This window comes from Macrosteles quadrilineatus, unplaced genomic scaffold, assembly GCF_028750875.1.
Source record: "Macrosteles quadrilineatus isolate MER2022 unplaced genomic scaffold, UCM_ALF_1.0 Scaffold_12__1_contigs__length_5162894, whole genome shotgun sequence".
Classification (NCBI taxonomy): domain Eukaryota; kingdom Metazoa; phylum Arthropoda; class Insecta; order Hemiptera; family Cicadellidae; genus Macrosteles; species Macrosteles quadrilineatus.
The window spans coordinates 2,264,243-2,286,828 of NW_026542605.1; the positions used below are offsets into that span (position 1 = coordinate 2,264,243).

The 22,586-nt window shown below is 31.3% G+C and overlaps 1 protein-coding gene across 2 annotated transcripts in view; it reads left to right on the plus strand.

The window, feature by feature from the left end:
• LOC129004861 (cyclic nucleotide-gated cation channel beta-3-like) overlaps positions 1-22,586 on the plus strand; it is a 98,395-nt gene that overhangs the window by 71,859 nt on the left and 3,950 nt on the right. The window contains exon 2 of one of the 2 annotated variants that reach the window (XM_054433540.1): positions 11,279-11,733. The exons of the other annotated variant lie outside the window; for it this stretch is intronic. Coding sequence (XP_054289515.1) covers positions 11,303-11,722 — 420 coding nt within the window. The 5' untranslated portion in view covers positions 11,279-11,302 and the 3' untranslated portion in view covers positions 11,723-11,733. Of the gene's footprint in view, positions 1-11,278; positions 11,734-22,586 lie in introns of those variants that run through there. 2 annotated transcript variants of the gene reach the window in all.

Consider the following 22,586-nt stretch of genomic DNA (forward strand, 5'->3'; position numbering starts at 1 on the left):
TATTTCATAAAACATGATAGAACGTTATTGCTTCCACTTCTTCTTGTCAAGCCTTTTATCATACTATAGAATTTATAGTTTTATTATAAAAAGTTTGTTCTTTCTATTTTTTTTATTTTTATTTTACACAAGATAATTGTTAATACTATTTATAATAAAAGGATTAAATTACAAATTAATTGTGTAAGACCCTAGTTTTATACCCATGCGTTTAATATTCACAACATCTGATAAAACGGTTATTAAATCTTAAAGGTATAATGTAACACTTAACCCCTTTAATGATTCACTTAGTTGTTTTAATATGTACAAGTCTTAGATTATTAGTACGTATACGGAAATCCATTTTTGCGGGTTTTTAAAGTTATAATTGTTATAAACACGTAGTAATAATATTTTAATAAAAGCTCTTTCCCCCAAAGTAAATAGATTTCACAGGCAAATGTGTTTTTAAAAAAGCGAGATTAAATAAGTAGCCTATACATATATAATTAATATTTAATGTATTTATTTTGTAGTGTTTTATAATTTTGGGTTTGCTTATATTTAGTCTCTACTTCGTTAATATTTATTGTATTATTGTTCCTGCTTGTTCACTTGTCTTTATTGCCACTTGCTGTGATATTTATCATATATTTATTTTCTCAACTTTGTTTTGTTAATTGAGTGTAGGTATAGCAGATAGTTGTAATGGTCACATGTATTATTACGTCATCTTTATTTGGCCATCTGTACAGCATATAATTGCAATGTTAAATGTAAAATGGTGTTTGCCGTATACAAAATAAATAATAATAATAATAATAATAATAATTTTAATGGTCCTATAAACACTTAATATTTAGTCATTATAGACCTCAATTCAGATACAAAGGACTCCTGTAACAACATGTAACGATGAATGAACTAATAAATAAAGGTACAATACGAATCCAACCAAATCCAATCAAATATTCATGACATTTTAATCGCTAAAATCCCCACCTAATAATTGCTGCTGACTTGAGCTAAGAAGTTAAAAGACGCTTGTTCGTTTGATCAATCAATCAATCAACTATTTAAGATGGAGACGCCACTATTTGCGTATTTTAACCAAAATACGAGTGAAGGATGAGTGTAGGATGAGTGGCGCGATCTTGTAGTCTTATTAAGTCTTGATGCTGGACTTAACGGTTCTTGTTAGTAATTATGCTTTCACAAATCATGCTGTCTAAATAAACAGCTGATCCTAGTGAGTAACTGGGGTATACAAGATAGTTTAGTTCGTTTTCTACTCATACTCAGATTTGCGTTTAAGTACGTTCGATTGGGTACCAATTTGAGGCGTGACATGATAAAAGTGTAAACCACAATTATCTCTTAACAATTCTATATGAAAGAATTGGAAATGAGGTTTATTCTTTGTACACTTCACGCTAGATGGCGTGTTAGATACACACAACGAGTATCAAGGCACCTTTGATATTCCACTGGAACTATCGACACTTTGAAGCTATTATCTTAGTCTACTTCATCTTCGGTACGTTGTTTAGAAACATTTTAGTCACAATAAAAATGACGTATAGCTTATATTGCTTGTATTGATAATTACTGGGGCTATCCCGCATTAGTTGATTTGTACATATAAATTCGTTATAGATTGTTGCATTTATTACAGTTACTTTAAATTATCATCTGATTCGAAAAAAAAGCAAAGCGTAAAACACGTGGTAAGGTAATTTTTTTTTTATTTAGTCAACAAATCCCAATAGGTAAACTTTTTAAACTCAGTACGGTATTATTCTTTTCAAATATAACTATAAAAAATTTCCACAATTCTCTAATAAATTCAAAAGTCCTTAAATAATTCATAGAATTTCTTTGGAACGCTTTTGTTAATTTGTTCTCTAGGCCAAATCAATAAGAAACACCATTAACCATTAATTTAAGTTCCTAGTTTTTATTCAAAGATCGAGGCATTTAGACCGACCTTAAAATAATTTCTTTTACTTAAGGAACTATTTGCAAAAGCGTTTCAGAGTCTTTGTATACATCCTGTACATCTAGCTGTATTAACAATTATAAATTTATATAGTTTTAGCTATTTTAAATCTCTTATTAAATAAATTCATAATCAATAAACCGTTTTAACTAAATGATAGCAGTATGTTCTTTATTCTTTGATAAAAACTCCAGAGCTCATCAAATGAAACACCAGTAATTTCATCGACCTTAGAAGGTCTGTTTCATAAATAATGATTAGTCTCTTGGATCCTACTTATAAAAGAGCAACAACAATTTGACAAATTATAGAGACAACAGTGAGGCAGGTGACAAGTTCACGCTCTAGTTCATTTCGCTCTTTTAATTACGTCATCTGCCTCCACTAATTACGCAACTTTTCTAATGAGTGAGGTTTTCTACCGGCTTTCATGTATATTTAAAATGTATCTATATAACATGTATAGTGAAAGTTGCATGAAAAATCTGCGTTCTATTTAAGATGGAGTAGTGCAAAGAGTTTTTAAGTATTTTCGTAGCTTTTGAATATTAATATAAAAAAATAAATCTTCACACAAGTAATTATGGAATTTGTTCTCATTACATTTTAGTTTGTCACATTTCACCTTTTTAACCCTTTGATTTTTTTATACGACATTAATCCTTAGCTAAAAAGTAGAAATTAACGTATCATTAGATAAATAAGCTAAAAAACTCATTAAATTAGTTTATAAAGTTTTTATAATAGTAAGATATATGACATTTTAAAAATCGAATTCCTTTAAAATAAATCTGCAAATACAAAAACATCTAGAATAACTATTGTTAAATGCACAACAAACCTGATCACTATTCGTTCACATAAAATTACGGTTGATGAATCTATTGTTGTTTTCCCCTCTTTTCCATTCCTGTTTCAAACTGTACTTAAAATTGAAAAAAATAACTAAAAATGAAATTGGTAAATATTGTTCCAAAAAATTCAAATAAGAGGAACTATTGTATTCAGAGTGCGTAGTAGAACATAATGCGGAGTATTAAGTTTATAAATTGTTTTGTGATATACTTGGTAAAAATATAAATGTTTAACTGTGATCTTGTACAGTAATAAATATAGTTGATAATTTGATATGAAGCCATTTGGTCTTATAATATAAGGACGTGTTCTTCCATTTTAGTATTAAAAGAGTAAATTAACCATAAGGCTACGAAAGTCACTCTTATTTAGTTATCTTATTTTTCTTCCTCTGATAACGTCTGTGCCATTTTCAAAGTAGGTTTTGTGAAATAACAAATACACATTTAGGACAAGAAGTTCGAACCCATGCTTTGTGGATAACGGAAATTGAACCCGTCTATCGCCTCGAGGTCCGAGAAGCTAACCACTAGGCTAGAAACATAAATATTGTGTATACTCCATGCATTTAGTAATAATATAAAACTGAACTTTCTACTAGTTTCTTGTTATTAATCCATGTTTTAAACCATTTAACCGAATAAAAAATATATTTTTTTTGCAACCCATTGTTTGTGTAATAGGGTTTATTAATTTTCCTTTAAGTAAGAGAATTATATAAACAACAACTTAGATTTTAAAATGCATTTCTAACAATTTAAGTTTAGTTTTCTCGTTATACCAGCTTTATCAGTGCGTGAATGCAATATGTTAAATCGCAAAATAACTTACGACAGCTTTTGCCCCTTACAGCTATTATTATTCTTCAGGGACAATAATGCTGTGTTTACCCTTATGCCTTACTGCTCTTTCTTACAACTCGGTTTAAGTGTTATCATTGGATTGCTAGCTGTCGAAGTTTTTATTATCTAGATGGAACGTAGATGGGGTTTATATTGGCTTATAGGGATGAATGCGGCAGTTTAAATAGTTTAAGCGGAAAACAAGGTGAATTTCCTTGAGAGACCAAAATAATGGTTAAATATAAATCAATTATAATTTATATAAGTTAAAGACAAATTGTGAAAGAATAATACGTACCGGGAATATTAATACATAGCTACAAATTTTATAAGTAAGGTTTTAATGAAAAACTGTAACTAAACTATTATCAAATTATTTTCATATTTAGTTAAATTAATTGCACTAATTCCATTCTTTTACTGTATTCTCAATATTCTGGAAATATGCTATTTCGTATTTATAAAACTTGTTGATGTATGTATATAGTATTAGAGGTGTCTATGATAGAACTCATTATAAAATCAAATGAAACTATGATATAGTACAATTATTTATTTGAAAGAAATCACGATAATATTTTCGTTAAAATTAATGATTTATTTCATGCGAGTGTTCACTAGTTTCTTTATCATACGTGTTAGTATTTGACAGAAAAACAGTAAAAACATAATTTACACATTACAAACATCCAGGACATTTCCCCCATTACTGTAACGACATAAGAAAGAAATCTAAAAATGTGTCCAGAAAGTTGTCGGACAACTTCTTTTGGGTTGTTTTATATTAAGTACCCCATGTTTTGCCACTTGGCTATTAATGTTTGTCAAGTTACTATTTTTACCATTACAATTTAAATAAAACAAACTAGTTAGAAACCATTGTAGTACTTCCACTATTTGCACTTGTGGCACAGCACTACCTCGTGGATATGAAAATAATATTTATTCATTTGAACAAGTTAAAGATGTGAGTAAGATGTTAAATACTTTACATAGTTACACCACGTTGGTTTCACCTTTATATTATAACGATTCATTATCCCACCAGTATTCCACGCAGCAAGTATTGAGGCATACTTTACTGAAGTTGAGCACGGCACGTGGCATGTTGTGGTGGCCTTATGCGTTTGATGTCCTGCGAAACTGAGTTAACTCCCGGCTCTAACCTCATTTCCGATCCCTGTTTGAAATATCAAATGGGCATTATTCAAACACCTAAACCATAACTTCAAAATAAATTCCCAATCTCCCACAGGTAGTGGTTATAGCAATGCAAAAAATAAATCAACAATATTTTTATTTGAGTATAAATATTGCATGTTTTGTTTTTGATAATAAATTGTATACGGAATTTTAGCCGAAAGTCCATCATGAAACATATTTGACATTTTTACAAAAGTATTCAATTAAATTTGGGATTGTCGATAGTTAATGGTTCTGTTGTGATAAACCAAAATTACTTTCTTAGGAAATGTTATTTTTGGAATTGTTCACTTTCACAACAATAATTTTTAAAGTGATAGAAAGATGCATAGATATAAAAATACAGTGAAAATATAGTTTTTATCACTATAACTCGTTGTATTGCTATTACAATGCATTAGCTATGTATTTATAAGAAGATTTATTCATAAATTATTTGTTAATAATATGTATCTCATTTTGTACGGTTAAGTGAATTTAATAATGTGGTGCGTTAATCAATTTCACTCTTTTTACTGCCTAGAGTTTAAATGGATCACAAAATCTTTATAACATTTTCTAATGAACATGAAATAAGGCTGTGCAAAGAAAGGTAAAGAAATACAGTATTTGCACCCTAATGTTATAATATATAAATATGTTTTACGTTGTTAAAGCCTATATAACTGCAATAAACCGTTTACACGACTGTTACCAGCTTGATAAAGTAAGTTGGCAGCATTGTGAGATTTAGAGTTGTTATGAATGTTCCCGCGTGATTTGTGTTACATGGGATTTTGAATATCGATAAATACAACTGATGTTTTATTTTATTTGTAACCGTTATCAATTTCATGCCTTAATTAAGTGTTTTTCGTAATTATGAGTTATTAAGGGTAGTTTGAGAAGATACATGTAACACTTCTAAACGGCTTTTATGTGTATATAAACATTTCATATTATTCCTTGTTATTTCAAAAAAGATTTGTTGTTTTCACAAAATATCTAGAGAGTAAATACAGATAATTGACATACCTTTTAATTCATCATAATTTATGATACAGTTGTTTATTTAAACAAATTAAAAACCTTTTCTCTTCAAATTTATAAGTCTCAGCAAGCTAATAAAACATTTACTTGTCAGTAAGGAAGACTGCGATGTTAGAGGGAGAAATGAAGGAACATTGAATCCAATTTCCTTCCTTATAAAGCAATAGCAAAGTGACTTCCTGCATTTAAAACGATCTGCTTTTAACATCACAACAAGCTTTTAGTATAACTTAATATTGTATAATAAATAACTAGAACGTATGGATTCACTAGCGAAGATTCTATTGGCTATATAAATCTAAAATTGTAAATACTTTTACAGGTCAAGTACTACAGATGTCAACAGTATTTTCATAGGAAAACTAAATTATTTTCTCTTACTAGACACAATATATGTAGTCTCTACGAAATACTTGAGATGTAAAATCATTGTCTTCAATATAATTTAGACATTTTTAAATGTTCTTTTGAAAGAAGATAAGTTTAATGATATCCCATACTTTATAATAAACATTTTGTATGTAATTTGTTTATTTTACTAGTCTCTTATGTTTCTTTTAACTCTATCTACACATAAAACAGTATAATCGTATTGAAAAGGCTTTGTTTTTAAAATTTAATACATCTAATTGACTACACCTTGGTCGTTTGTTTATTAAGTAACCATATTCACCAGCAAATTGTTATAAAACAGAAGAAAAGTTATTACAAAGGTAAGGATGTTATACTCGTGCTGATATAAACTTGCTAAAGGAATGACGATAAACGTAATCTGACATGAATTTCAAATTATATCTATCATGTTTACTGAGGGAATTGAAAGAGTGTGTCTGTAATGAAATGAGATTAGTTCCAACAAGGCTTGGATTACGCTTTATTGCAGCCAACCCCTTGAGACAGTCTTGGTAGAGATAAAGGTATTTTCTTATATTCATAGTTTTTGTTCAGTTTTCTTCTTCAGATCTGTACAACAATCTACTAGTTTTTATACACATGCGAATAAAATTAGTAATTGAGTTATTCTATAACATAATTAATTTATCAACTGTCCTTTAGTATTTTAGTGAAGAATATATATCTTTTCCAAAATGAATAAAAGTACAAATACTTATGTGGGAAAAGGATGCTTTGTACTTTGCTGTGCCTGAGGTACCTAAACAAATTTTAGTAAGAGAATATTCTCATATTACAATAATGAGTGATTTACTAAACATATCTTAGTTTACCTACATTTGTCTACTAAAAGATTATTTATTTATCGTTCGACACTGTTAACTACATTAATGAATTCATGATACATCTAAATAATAGTTTAATTTTTTTTTTCTCATATGGTATGTATGGTATGTAATACATATATTAAATCCAATGATTGAACTAAAAAATGCTTTATAGATCCATAAGGCATAGCCCTAAGGTAGGCCTATAATTGAAAGTTACTTTTCACAATGGTTAAAAGTTTTTAAAGTACTTCCTCAACCTCACCATCTAACACTTTATTCCGGTTGACATTTCATTATCACAGGTGCTCTTGTCCATTCCGTGAAACACTGAGAAATAAGGACATTTATGCGTTACCAACAGACATACACACAAATATACAGAACTTAATTAGGGAATTTGCCACGCTTTAAGCATAACAAAGTACATAAATATTAGTATTTGAAATCTTTGTTAATGTCATAAAATTTTATCATAACAATTTAAATTTGCTTGGACCGAATATGACCCGAAATTCTGTCGAAAAGGTATATGAATCGGTTTGCTATATGAAATGAAGTAGGTTCAGTAAATCTATAGACGATTTAGATTATAAAAATAGGCCACGAACTATTGATACATAAACAACGTTCAAAGCGTTTGAACAATTCATGATGGTTTGCTGAATGTTTTACTAAAATGCGTTATCGTTTTCTTAGCATAAACTAACATTTTGGAATCCAGACAGATAAAGCAAAACTTGTACAGTTAATACATCAATTAAATTGAATACGCCTGTAATAAATAAGGTGCAACACCAACGATAACTAATTTGTTAATACAGTGATGTGTTGGTACGTAAAAATGATTCTTGCTGCTACCAACGGTTCAAAGGAAAATAACCAGTACCGTACCAAAAACCAACGTTTACAGTTAAGAACTATAGTACATCCGACCAAGTATATGCGTTAATCAAGGTTATTGATCTCTTGGTTTTGGATTTTCTCGTAAAAAGTTATCGGAAATCAAAGTTATTTCCCATTAATTGCTTTATTTGTAAACAACTCTTAATGTAAACTTATCGGTGCCAGTTAAAAAAAAACAATCTCATACAACAACTTTCTGTTATTTAATAGATTACGTATTCACTAAACAATGATTGGTACATCGATTAAAATTAAAAGGGAATGTGACAAAAATCACACAACGTTGGGTTTTTGGAAGTTTGTAATTTTATTTCTTAAGTACCTAGGTAGGCCGTGTATTCTAGGGAAAAGTACCGGTATCAAGGATCGTCGTCGAAAAGGTTGTTATAAATAATTGTGTAAGCGTACGTACCCAAGAGATGGGCTATGGGCCTATTGGCTGTATGGTCCAGCGATTGCATCACACGGTGAGTAGGAACTATTGACTATATATAGTCAATGGTAAGAAAAGAACGTGACACATTGGAAAATAGAGTTTAGCATCATCCGTAAAACTCTAACAATCACCCACTGCAGATGTGATTTTTTACTTTACACTTTACAAAACCGCCATTGAAGCGCCGTCAATGAGTGGGGCCTTGTTTGTAAGCCATTGGCGACGATCATTAATAAATTGAAGTTTCCCAGCCTTATATTTACAACACTGAGTCAATGTCTTCTTTCTGGTTATCAAAACTCCAGAACAATTTTAAACACAAAGAATCTCTGGTTTCTGACCTGGATGATGCCTAGTTATTTAATTTAATTTACGGTTACTCTATATTATTCCACTTGCGATTAATTAAATCCTTTATGTAAGAAAAACGTTTTTAATCTCACTTGGATAGGATTTGCCTTCAAAACGTGATCGGAAATGGTTGCGGTATTTGTAAACAACATTTGTAAACATATCAAGTGACAGCTAGAAAAAATAATCTTGATCCGAACAGCTGTTCGTTATTTCATAGATGATTATGTGATAAAAATTGGACGAAAACTTGAAAAAAATCGCACAAATTTTTGAACATCCGTAATTTTATTTACAAAGTATTGAGGCCATATTTTAATGGCTAAAGACACTCCCGTCAATCCAGTGAATACATTAAAATCGCTTGGATCTTGATAGGAACTCTCGTTTCCTGGAGAAGATCGATTGCGTAAAATGCCATCTCGAGTGTTACAGACAGACAGACAGACAGAAATTTAGATGAGACTTGTTATGGCTTCTTTAATGTATAAAACATAAAAATAACTTTAAAAAATTTGATTCTGGGCAATGTACAGACAAAACTCTAATTTTATTTATATAGATTGTCAAGCCCTGGTAAGCCAAAGTTCAGTTTTATAGGATAGTTACGTAAAACTATCCACGCAGTAACCAACGTAAACCTGTCAATAAGTAATGATGATTTATTTGATTGAAGTTTCATAGTCATTACCAATCAATTAAATGACAGCTGTTGTGAAACTGGCGCATTTTAACACAGACACCGAGCTCTACACGTTCCATTTTATTTTGTGAAGTTATTTTTTTACTCTTTATCAACATGAAAGGCTATTCGATTGTAAGTATGTGTTTGCTGTATCTTAGAAAATGTACGGATATGTTAAATATATATAAATATATATATATATATATATATATATATATATGTGTGTGTGTGTGTTGTGTGTGTGTGTGTGTGTGTGTAAAATGATCCGATTTTTTTATTAAATTTGGTAGAAACGTGTAAACCTACGTTTATTCGAACGAGTTCGCGAACCAGCATGATCGGACTATGGGAAAGGGGGTTTATGGGGGTTTTATGGGGTAAAAATAGGGGTTTTCCCATTTTTGACGCTAAAAACATAAAATTTTTCAATTTCTTTCCAGACCATTTTGTAGAGCTAAGAAAAATTAATAATTTTGTATGTTGAAGCGTTGTTGTATGCCTAACGGTTACGGAGATAATTAAATTTAAAAAAACTCTAAATTTAAAAATTCCATGTTATTCTTAAGGAGAATAAACAAACTGTTGTAGTTTGCTTATTTATGGATATATTTTAATCAAATATGGCAATTTTGTTTATTTTATACAAAGCTATCAACATTTTAATAAAAACTCACCTCAATAACTTCCCTGTAGCAGCAAACCTAGGTACTCATTTAAATTAAATTTATTTTTATAGGAAACTAATATTATTAATGTGAAAGTTTGTGTGTTTGTTTGTTTTTTTGTTTGTTTGTGTGTTTGAAGTTCAATCACGCATAAACCACTGGATGGATTGGGCTGAAATTTGGCATGATGATAGCTTACATTCCCGATTAACATATAGGCATATTCTTATCTCAAAATCCTTTCGGGCTCCGCCCCATTGGCTTTGTAATTCCCCAGGTTAACCTTATGAGTATTTATATTTAAAGGGAATTAAAGAGTTTAGTCAGCTGTTTCAACCAAAAAAGTTGGTTCTATGATATGGAAAAGCATTAAAAAATTATAAGATTTACCAACAGAGTGCAGCACTATATTTTTTTGCATTTATGAAAACAGCTAATTTGAACTAAGCAGCAACAAAAAACTGTGATTCGCAATGAGAACTGTCAAAGTAGGATTGTTTACAGTTAGGCTATGTTTATGTTTTTCATTTCATGAATAATTTGTGATATTTTGCGAATTGTTGATAATTTATTTTTCTCTATTGTTTAGGTGATGTGGTAGAACATTATGGCTATGGTAGATGTGTAATACTATAGAATACTGTAAATTTAAAAAAGCAAATTTTATCAAACTGTGTCTTCCCTTATTGCATACGCAAAGCTTGAGTATAACTGCAATAAGCATTTTATACTTATATTCCAACCCCGTACGAAGGACGGGTACTCTGCTAGTAGAAAATAAAGCTGACAATTTTCAGGAAATATTTTAGTAGAAATCCAGCCAGGTAAATGGAAACTCGCTTAGTCTGAAGGTTTTCTGCGGCGAGGGTATTTTTAAATTCTATCCAAACGACAATAGCTCATGTAAGAGATGAAAAACAAAAACTGTAGCTTAACCTAGGACTGACGATTACGCTCCGGCGTAGAAACCTAGGTCTCCACAATAAATCAATTGGATCGTAAGGAAACCCCTTAGATTATAAAAATGTTTAATAACGATCCAGAGGCTATTTCTCCAAATTTAAATCTCACTGATTCTCTTGTGGACTCACTCTGCATGTTTCAGGTTCGATTAGCTCTGCTCGTATTCATGGTCCATTACTCTCTCGGGAAAGTTGCCAAACCTGCTCCAACTACAGACGGTGGGGATCGGGGATTCTACAAGCCATTAAAAAAGGCAGTTACCGATGCCAGGGTAGGAGAAAAGTTAGCCAAAATAATTAATCCACGTAAGGGCCAAACAACTGTTCACGGACTGCTTACTGCTGGAGCTACCTCTGGCGCATTGCTAGTCCATAGGATGAGTCTCAAGGAAACAGGTGGGAAATCGGTTTCTGAACTTAGGGAATCGATTGGGAAAGCAGATTCAGACATGAAGGACATTGCGAATGAAGAAAAGGACAAGGCAAATGAAGAAAAGGGCAATGCGAATGAAGAAAAGAACAAGGCGAATGAAGAAAAGGACAAGACGAAGGAAGAAAAGGACAAAAATCAAAACAAAAACATGTAGCGTAATATAGTAACGCTGTACTACTTTATGTATGCAATATTCTTCGATTAGATAAATATGTCATCATAACTTGTATGTTAAATTATCTTGTTTCAGCCCTAGCCATTTTGCTCGTTATGCAATTAGGTAGATAGCTAGTAACCAACTAGATTAATATTACCATTTAGACGCGGAGTAACACTCAAAAAATAGGAACCTCCGTGAAATGTTTCAATGACTAAACAAACAGTAGGCCTACTATCCTTTTCCTTGCAAATCTGTTCTTACATCTAAAAAATTCCAAAGAGCAAACGCTACTGATAAGAAATTTTCAATTTACAACTCATTTAATTACATCATAACGCAATAAGATACATCCTCTGTTCCTCTTTAGGTTGTTATTATAAACTGTAGGTCCCGTGGCAACTCCATTGGCTGTATGGGCTATTAATTAACAGCTGTGTCTAAGGAACATGTCGGCCTTGCTGCAACTAAAATTGTCAATAATTATATACACCAATAATAGTTTTCTTTTATCACGACCCTCAAAATGAGGGGTCACTCGATGGGGCTTAACTTTTCAAATTTTTGAGTTTCCCCTAAAATCCCCTATTTTGGATTTGCGAACCAAGTAGTAATTATGCTCAAAAAATACTTCATAACATGCCATAAAGGTGTACAGAGTTTAGCTTTTCTAGTGTTAGCCTTTAAAAATTTTTTAGGGGGTCTCCAGACTTGGAAAGCTGTAAGTTAAATTTCACTTCTGAGAATTTCAATTGACTGCCATTTTTTACTGGGTTGAGTTAGAGACCCCTACCCTATCTCTGCGTTGTCGGTTTTCTTTTATGAGGACCTTCAAAATGAGGGGTCACTCGGTGAGTCTTCCCGTTTGAAATGTTTAAGTTTCCCCCGAAATCCCCCATTTGGGGATGTACACGAAGTGGCGATTATGCCCAAAAAGTACTTTATAACATGCCATAAAGCTGTGCAGAGTTCAGTTTTTCTAGTATGGGCTGTTAAAAAATTGACAGGGGGTACCCAGACTTTTTATTAACCCTGTATATATGTATATATAACCTATTCATATATATATACATATATATATATATATATATACACATATGAATTCGAACGGAGGGTGTTTTTGGCCTCTGGGGACCTCAAAACGAAAAGTAAATCTGCCCAGGTCTTACCATGAGTTCTACTGTAATAGCTTATTCCCTATGCAGGAAATTCGCTAAAACTGATCGGGATGAAATGAATTTGGTATCAATTGAAGTATGCAGTAAGACTATTTGTTTTTCAAAAGAAAACAATAGTTAGTTATGTCTCAAAATTTTATATGACTCAAAATTAAATTTTAAATTCATATTTTTCTCTATTTGAACGAATCACCGTACATGTACTAACTTTCCTTTAAGTAAGAACTACTTAAACAACACTTTAGATTAAAAAAATTTAAAATGCATTTCTTACAATTAATGTTTAATTTCCTCGTTAACATAACAGCTTTATCAAAACGTGAATGCAAGATGTTTAATCGCAAAATAACTTACGCCAGCTTTTGCTCCGTACAGCTATTATTACTCTTGCGGGGACAATAATGCTGTGTTTACTTTGCCCTTATACCTTACTGCTCTTTCTAACAACTCTGTTTAAGTTTTATCATTGGATTGCTAGCTGTCGAAGTTTTTATTATCCAGATGGAACGTAGATGGGGTTTTTATTGACTTATTGGGATTAATGCGGCAGTTTAAATAGTGAGCGGAAAACGGGGTGAATGTCGTTGTAAGACGAAAAGTAATGGTTAAATACAAATCAATTACAGTTTCTATATGTTAAAGAAAGATTTTGAAAGAATAATACATACCGGGAATATTAATACATAGCTACAAATTTTATAACTAGGGTTTTAATGATAAAATGTAATTAAACTATCATAAAATTATTTTAATATATAGTTAAATTAATTGCACTAATTCTATTCTTTTACTGTATCCTCAATATTCTGGAAATATGCTATTTCGTATTTATAAATGTTTTATTGTAGCCTATGTTATAGAACTCATTATAAAATCAAATGAAACTATGATATTGTACAATTATTTATCGAAATAAATCAAAATAATATTTTCGATAAAATTAATGATTGAACTTCGTGCGTGTCCACTAGTTTCTTTATCATGAGTGTTAGTTTTTGACGTAAAACAGTAAAAAAAAAGAAAAAAACCCCTAAAACATTTACCTACTTACAAAAATCCAGGACATTTACGCACATTACTGTAATGACTTAAGAAATAAATCTACAAACGTGTCTAGAAAGTTGTATACAACTTTTTTTGGGTTGTGTTATATTATTTACCCAATTCGTTGCAGCTTGGCTATTATTGTTTGTGAAGTTACTATTATTACCAATACAGTTTACATAAAAAAAAACTAGTTAGAAACCATTGTAGTACATCCACTAGTTGCACTTGTGGCACAACACGACTTTGTAGATAGGCAAATAATAATTATTCATTTGAACAAGTTAAAGATAAGTGTAAGATGTTAAATAATTTACATAATTACACCAAGTTGGTTTCACCTTTATATTTTAACGATTCATTATCCCCCAGTATTCCACGCAGCAGGTATTGGGACAGACTTTACTGAAGTTGAGCACGGCACGTGGCATGTTGTGGTAACCTTATGCGTTTGATGTCCTGCGAAACTGAGTTAACTCCCAGCTCTAACCTCATTTCCGAATCCCTTTCCCTGTTTGAAATATCAAATGGGCATTATTCAAACACCTAAAACATAAACTTCAAAATAAATTCCTAATCTCCTACAGGTAGTGGTTATAGTAATGCAAAAAATTAATCAACAATATTTTTACTGTAGTATAAATATTGTACGTTGAGTTTTTGATAGATTGTACGTAATTTTTGCCGAAAGTCCATGCATCATCTGTATAAAATTTTCACAAAAGTATTGAATAAAACTTGTGATTGTCAATGGTTAATGGTTCTGTTGTGATAAACCAAAATTACTTTCTCAAGTAATGTTATTTTTGGAATTGTTCACTTTCACAACAATAATTTTAAAATTGATAGAATGATGGATAGATATAAAAATACAGTGAAAATATTTTTTTCATCGCTATAACTCGTTGTATCATTAGCTATGTATTTATAAGAAGATTTATTTATAAATCATTTGTTAATAGTATGTTACTCATTTTGTACCGTTAGGTGAATTTAATTATGTGGTGTGTTAATCGATTTTCACTCATTTGACTGCCCATAGTTTTAACGGATCACACAATCCTTAAACATTTTTCGAATGAACGTGAAATAAGGCTGTACAAAGAAAGGTAAAGAAATACAGTATTTGCACCCTAATGTTATAATATATGAATAAGAAGAGTTTTACGTTGGTAAAGCCTATATAACTGCAATAAAACGTTTACACGACTGTTACCAGGTTGATAAAGTAAGTTGGCAGCATTGTGAGATTTAGAGTTGTTATAAATGTTCCCGCGTGATTTGTGTTACATGGGGTTTGAATATCGTTAAATACAACTGCTGTTTTATTTAATATGTTACTGTTATCAATTTCATGCTTCTCTTTGAAACATATAAGGATTAACACATAGAACTTAGTTAATTTAACGTTCCTGCTGGTTTATTTTCATAAGATTTTAATTAAGTGTTTTTCGTAATTATGAGTTATTAAGGGTAGTTTGAGAAGATACACGTATCACTTCTAACCGGTTTTTATGTGTATATAAACATTTCACATTATTCCTAGTTATTTCAAAAAAGATTTGTTGTTTTTACAAAATATCTAGAGCTTAAATACAAATAATTGACATGCATTTTAATTAATCATAATACATAGTACAGTGGTTAATTTAAACAAATCAAAAGATTTTTCTCTTCAAATTTATAAGTCTCAGCAACCTAATAAAACATTTACTTGTCAGTGAGGAAGACTGCGATGTTAGAGGGAGAAATGAAGGAACATTGAATCCAATTTCCTTCCTTATAAAGCAATAGCAAAGTGACTTCCTGCATTTAAAACGATACTTTCTCGTTACTCAAGACTTTTAACAGCTTTTAACATCACAACAAGCTTTTAGTATAACTTAATATTGTATAATAAATAATTTGAACGTATAGATTTACTAGCGAACATTAAATTGGCTTTATAAGTCTAAAATTGTAAATACTTTTACAGGTTAAGTACTACAGATGTCAACAGTATTTTCATAGGAAAACTAAATTATTTTCTCGTACTAGACACATTATAGGTAGCTTCTAGGAAATACTTGAGATGTAAAACCATTGTTTTCAATACAATTTACACATTTGCAAAAGTTGTTTTGAAGGAAGATAATTTAATGATATCTCTTTATCATATAGTGGCCATTTTGTATGTTCATTTTACTAGTTTCTTATGTTTCTTTTAACTCTATTTAAACAGCGAACAATAAAATCGTCTTGAAAAGGCTTTGTTTAGAAAATTGGAAACATGTTATTGCTTACACCTTGGTCGTTCGTTTATTAAATAACCATATTCACCAGCAAACTGTTATAAAACAGAAGAAAAGTTATTACAACGGTAAGGATGTTACAATCTTGCTGATATATCCTTGCTAAAGGAATGACGATAAACTAAATCTGAAATGAATTTCAAATTATATCTATCATGTTTACTGAGGGAATTGAAAGAGTGTGTCTGTAATGAAATGAGATTAGATCCAACAAGGGTTGGATTACGCTTTATTGCAGCCAACCCCTTGAGACAGTCTTGGAAGAGATAAAGACATTTTCTTATATTCATAGTTTTGTACAGTTTTCTTCTTCCTATCTCTACAAAAATATACTACTCTTTATACAAATGTGAATAATATTAGTTGTGGAGTTCTTCTATAACCTAATTAATTTATGAATGATCCTTTAGTATTTTAGTGAAGATATATATATAACTTTTCCAAAATAAATGAAAGTACAAATACTTATGTGAAAAAGGTTGCTTTGTACTTTGCTGTACCTGAGGTACCTAAACACATTTTAGTAAGAGAATATTCTCATATTACAATAATGAGTGATTTACTAAACATATCTTATGTTTACCTACAATAGTCTACTAAAAGATAATTTATTGATCGTTCGACACTGTTAACTATAATAATGAATTCATGGTACATCTAAATAATAGTTTAATTTGTTTTCTCTTATGGTATGTATCGTATGTAATACATATATTAAAACCAATGATTGAACTAAAAAATGCTTTATAGATCCATGAGGCATAGCCCTAAGGTAGGCCTATAATTGAAAGTTACTTTTCACAATGGTTAAAAGTATTTAAAGTACTACCTCAAACTCACCATCTAACACTTTATTCCGGTTGACATTTCATTATCACAGGTGCTCTTGTCCATTCCGTGAAACATTGAGAAATAAGGACATTAATGCGTTACCAACAGACATACACACAAAAATACAGAACTTAACTAGGGAATTTGCCACGCTTTAAGCATAACAAAGTACATAAAAAATTAGTATTTGAAATATTTGTTAATGTCATAAAATTTTATCATAACAATTTATATTTGCTTGGACCGAAGATGACCCGAAATTCTGTCGAAATGATGTATGAATCTGTTTGCTATATGAAATGAAGTAGATTCAGTAAATCTATAGACGATTTAGATTGGTAATTTATAATAACAAATTACCAAAATAAACCACGAACTATTGATACATAAACAACGTTCAAAGCGTTTGAGCAATTCATGATGGTTTGCTGAATAAATGTTTTACTAAAATGCGTTATCGTTTTCTTAGCATAAACTAATATTTTGGAATCCAGACAGAAAAAGCAAAACTTGTACAGTTAAGACATCAATTAAATTGAATACGCCTGTAATAAATAAGGTGCAACACCAACGATAACAAATTTGTAAATTACAGTGATGTGTTGGTACGTAAAAATGATTCTTCCTGCTACCAACGGTTCAAAGGAAAAGAACCAGTACCGTACCAAAAACCAACGTTTACAGTTAAGAACTATAGTACATCCGACCAATTATATGCGTTAATCAAGGTTATTGATCTCTTGGTTTTGGATTTTCTCGTAAAAAGTTATCGGCAATCAAAGTTATTTCCCATTAATTGCTTTATTTGTAAACAACTCTTAATGTAAACTTATTGGTGTCAGTTTGAAAAAAAAAACAACCTTATACAACAACTTTCTGTTATTTAATAGATTACGTATTCACTAAACAATGATTGGTATATCGATTAACATTAGAAGGAAATGTGACAAAAATCACACAACGTTGGGTTTTTGGAAGTTTGTAATTTTATTTCTTAAGTACCTAGGTAGGCCGTGTATTATAGGGAAAAGTACCGGTATCAAGGATCGTCCTAGAAAAGGTTGTTATAAATAATTGGGTAAGTGTACGTACCCAAGAGATGGGCTATGGGCCTATTGGCTGTATGGTCCAGCGATTGCATCACACAGTGAGTAGAAACTATTGACTATATATAGTCAATGGTAAGAACAGAAAGTGACACATTGAAAAATAAAACATCATCCGTAAACCTCTGTTACAATAACCCACTGCAGATGTGATTTTTTACTTTACACTTTACACAACCGCCATTGAAGCGGTCAATGAGTGGGGCCTTATTTCTAAGCTATTGGCGACGATCTTTAATAAATTGAAGTTTCCCAGCCGTATACATACAACACTGATTCAATGTCTTCTTTCTGGTCATCAAAACTCTAGAACAATTTTAAACACAAAGAATCTCTGGTTTCTGACCTGGATGATGCCTAGTTATTTAATTTAATTTACGGTTACACTATATTATTCCACTTGCGATTAATTAAATCCTTTATGTAAGAAAAACGTTTTTAATCTCACTTGGATAGGATTTGCCTTCAAAACGTGATCGGAAATGGTCGCGGTATTTGTACACAACATTTGTAAACATATAAAGTGACAGCTAGAAAAAATAATCTTGATCCGAACAGCTGTTCGTTATTTCATAGATGATTATGTGATAAAAGTTGGACGAAAACTTGAAAAAAATCTTTCAAAACTGCATTTTTTAACGTCCGTAATTTCATTTACAAAGTATTGAGGCCATATTTTAATGGCTAAAGACACTCTCGCCAATCCATTGAATACATTAAAATGGCTTGAATCTTGATAGGAACTCTCGTTTCCTGGAGAAGATTGCGTAAAATGCCATTTTGAGTGTTACAGACAGACAGACAGACAGAAATTTGGATGAGACTTGTTTTGGCTTCTTTAATGTATAAAACATAAAAATGACCTAAAAAATTTTGATTCTGAGCAATGTACAGACAAAACTCTAATTTTATTTATATAGATTGTCAAGCCCTGGTAAGCCAAAGTTTAGTTTTATAGGATAGTTACGATAAACTATCCAAGCAGTAACCAACGTAAACCTGTCAATAAGTAATGATGATTTATGTGATCGAAGTTTCATAGTCATTACCAATCAATTAAATGACAGCTGTTGTGAAACTGGCGCATTTTACCACCGACACCGAGCTCTACACGTTCCATTTTATTTTGTGAAGTTATTTTAGCGAATTTCCCTATAGGGAAGTAGCTATTACCGTAGGTCTCATGGTAAGACTTAGGCCCGGGACCGATTTACTTTTTCATTTTGATGTCCCCAGAGGCCAAAAACACCATTCGTTCAAATTTTTATATATGTATATATATATATACATATATATATATATATATATATATATATATAGATTTATATATATATGTGTCCGTGAACACGATAACTTGAGTAATTTTTATCCGATTTTGATGAAATTTGGTTTGAAGGTGTAAGGCGGGATAAACTTGAATGAGTTCGCGATCCAGCATGATCGGACCATGGGAACCCAGGGTTTTATGGGGTAAAAATTGGTTTTTCTCACTTTTGACCCTCAAAACACAAAATTTCACGATTTTTCTCTAAACCTTCTTAAAGAGCTTAAAAAACAAACAATTCAGTATATCAAAGTGTTTTTGTACGGTTATTGGTTACGGAGAAAACTAAAAAAATTGTAAATTTAAAATTCCCATGTTATTCTTATGGAGAATATTGTAAAATGTTGTAGTTTGCTTGTTTATGGATATCTTTTGATCAAACTTGGCAAATGTATTAATTTTCTACCAAGCAATAATTATTTTACTTAAAATACACACTTTATTAGTTTCCTTGTAGCAGCAAACCTAGGTACTCGTTAAACCTAATGTTATTTAAATAGATCGATTGAAAATCAATTCAGCCAAATGGAAATTCGCTTAGACGGCAGGTTTGCTGCGGCGGGGGTATTTTTACTCTTTATCAACATGAAATGCTATTCGATTGTAAGTATGTGTTTGCTGTATCTTAGAAAATGTACGGATATGTTAAATATATATAAATATATATTTGTGTGTGTGTGTGTGTGTGTGTAAAATGATCCGATTTTTGATTAAATTTGGTAGAAACGTGTAAACCTACGTTTATTCGAACAAGTTCGCGAACCAGCATGATCGGACTATGGGAAAGGGGGTTTATGGGGGTTTTATGGGGTAAAAATAGGGGTTTTCCCATTTTTGACTCTAAAAATATAAAATTTTACAATTTCTCTCCAGACCATTTTGTAGAGCTAAAAAAAATTAATAGTTTTGTATCTTGAAGCGTTGTTGTATGCCTAACGGTTACGGAGATAATTTAATTATAAACAATTTAAGTATAAACAAACTGTTGTAGTTTGCTTATTTATGGATATATTTTAATCAAATTTGGCAATTTTGTTTATTTCATACAAAGCTATCAACATTTTAATAAAAACTCACCTCAATAACTTCCCTGTAGCAGCAAACCTAGGTACTCATTTAAATTAATTTTATTTAAATAGGAAACTAATATTATAAATGTGAAAGTTTGTGTGTTTGTTTGTTTGTTTGTTTGTGTGTTTGAAGTTCAATCACGCATAAACCACTGGACGGATTGGGCTGAAATTTGGCATGATGATAGCTTACATTCCCGATTAACATATAGGCATATTCTTATCTCAAAAATCCTTTCGGGCTCCGCCCCAGTGGCTTTGTAATTCCCCATGTTTACCTTATGAGTATTTATATTTAAAGGGAATTAAAGAATTTAGTCAGCTGTTTCAACCAAAAAAGTTGGTTCTATGATATGGAAAAGCATTAAAAAATTATAAGATTTACCAACAGAGTGCAGCACTATATTTTTTTGCATTTATGAAAACAGCTAATTTGAACTAAGCAGCAACAAAAAACTGTGATTTGCAATGAGAACTGTCAAAGTAGGATTGTTTACAGTTATGTTTATGTTTGTCATTTCATGAATAATTTGTGATATTTTGCGAATTGTTGATAATTTATTTTTCTCTACTGTTTAGGTGATGTGGTAGAACATTATGGCTATAGTAGATGTGTAATACTATAGAATACTGTAAATTTAAAAAAGCAAATTTTATCAAACTGTGTCTTCCCTTATTGCAAACGCAAAGCTTGAGTAGCCTATAACTGCAATAAGCATTTTATACTTATATTCCAACCCCGTACGAAGGACGGGTACCCTGCTAGTAGGAAATAAAGCTGACAATTATCAGGGAATATTTTAGTAGAAATCCAGCCAGGTAAATGGAATCTCTCTTAGTCTGAAGGTTTTTCTGCGGTGAGGGTATTTTTAAATTCCATCCAAACGACAATATATCATATAAGAGATGAAAAACAAAAACTGTAGCTTATCCTAGGACTGACGATTACGCTCCGGCGTAGAAACCTAGGTCTCCACAATAAATCAATTGGATCGTAAGGAAAACCCTTAGATTATAAAAATGTTTAATAACGATCCAGAGGCTATTTCTCCAAATTTAAATCTCACTGATTCTTTTTGATGTATCATAGGTATACCCCCACCAGGTAACCGATAGGCGTACTCAGATAGTTGGCCATTCCTGTCTGGGCCGTCTAAATATCAACAATGTTTGTCTCTGGCGTTACCTAATAAAGTTCATTTATTCAGTTTCAAATGTGAGTTTTATTATATTATAGTCTACCTCCAAGAATACGTCAGTGGCGACGAGAAAATGTGTTTTAAAACAGTTTAATTAAGTGATTGTGTCAATAACTGCAAGTTTTTATAAAAGTGAAAGCTGCCGGTCGGCGGTCGGTGAGTCAGTGTCGTCCATTTTGTCAACGTCTGTCTGTGTGTTTTATAATTTAGTCAATAATTAAATCAAAATGTCTAAAGCACCAGTTTTTGTCCTGGAAGAGGAAGATTTTCCGTTGTATATCGAAAGACTAGAACTGTATTTCAAAATAGAAAAGATTGATGATGATCTTAAAAAAAGTTATCTGTGTGTTAATTTGCAGCCTAGTATTTATGCAGAACTCAAGTCTTTATTAAGTCCTATCGAGTTCAAGAAAGCAACATATAGTCAGTGTACTGAAGCATTAGCAAAAAAATACACTAAAGTAAAAAAAGTTATTTCCGAGAGGTATTCTTTTAATTTGCGGAAACAACGAGTTGGAGAGTCCATTACAGACTATATTACTGTGATTAAAACCTTAGCCAGTACATGTAATTTCGGATCATTTTTTGACAACGCATTAAGAGATCGTCTTGTGTCGGGGTTATTAAATACCAATATGGTCAGTCGTCTACTAGCTGAATCAGACGCCATTACTTTTGAGGAAACATGCAAAATTATTTTCGACATGGAAGCGGTAGAGAGGTCAACGAACATTATGTCTGGAAATGACGTCACGGCTCACGTCAGTCACGTGACCACGCAAGGAGCGCGGCAGTCTACGTCAACTCCTACGTCACAG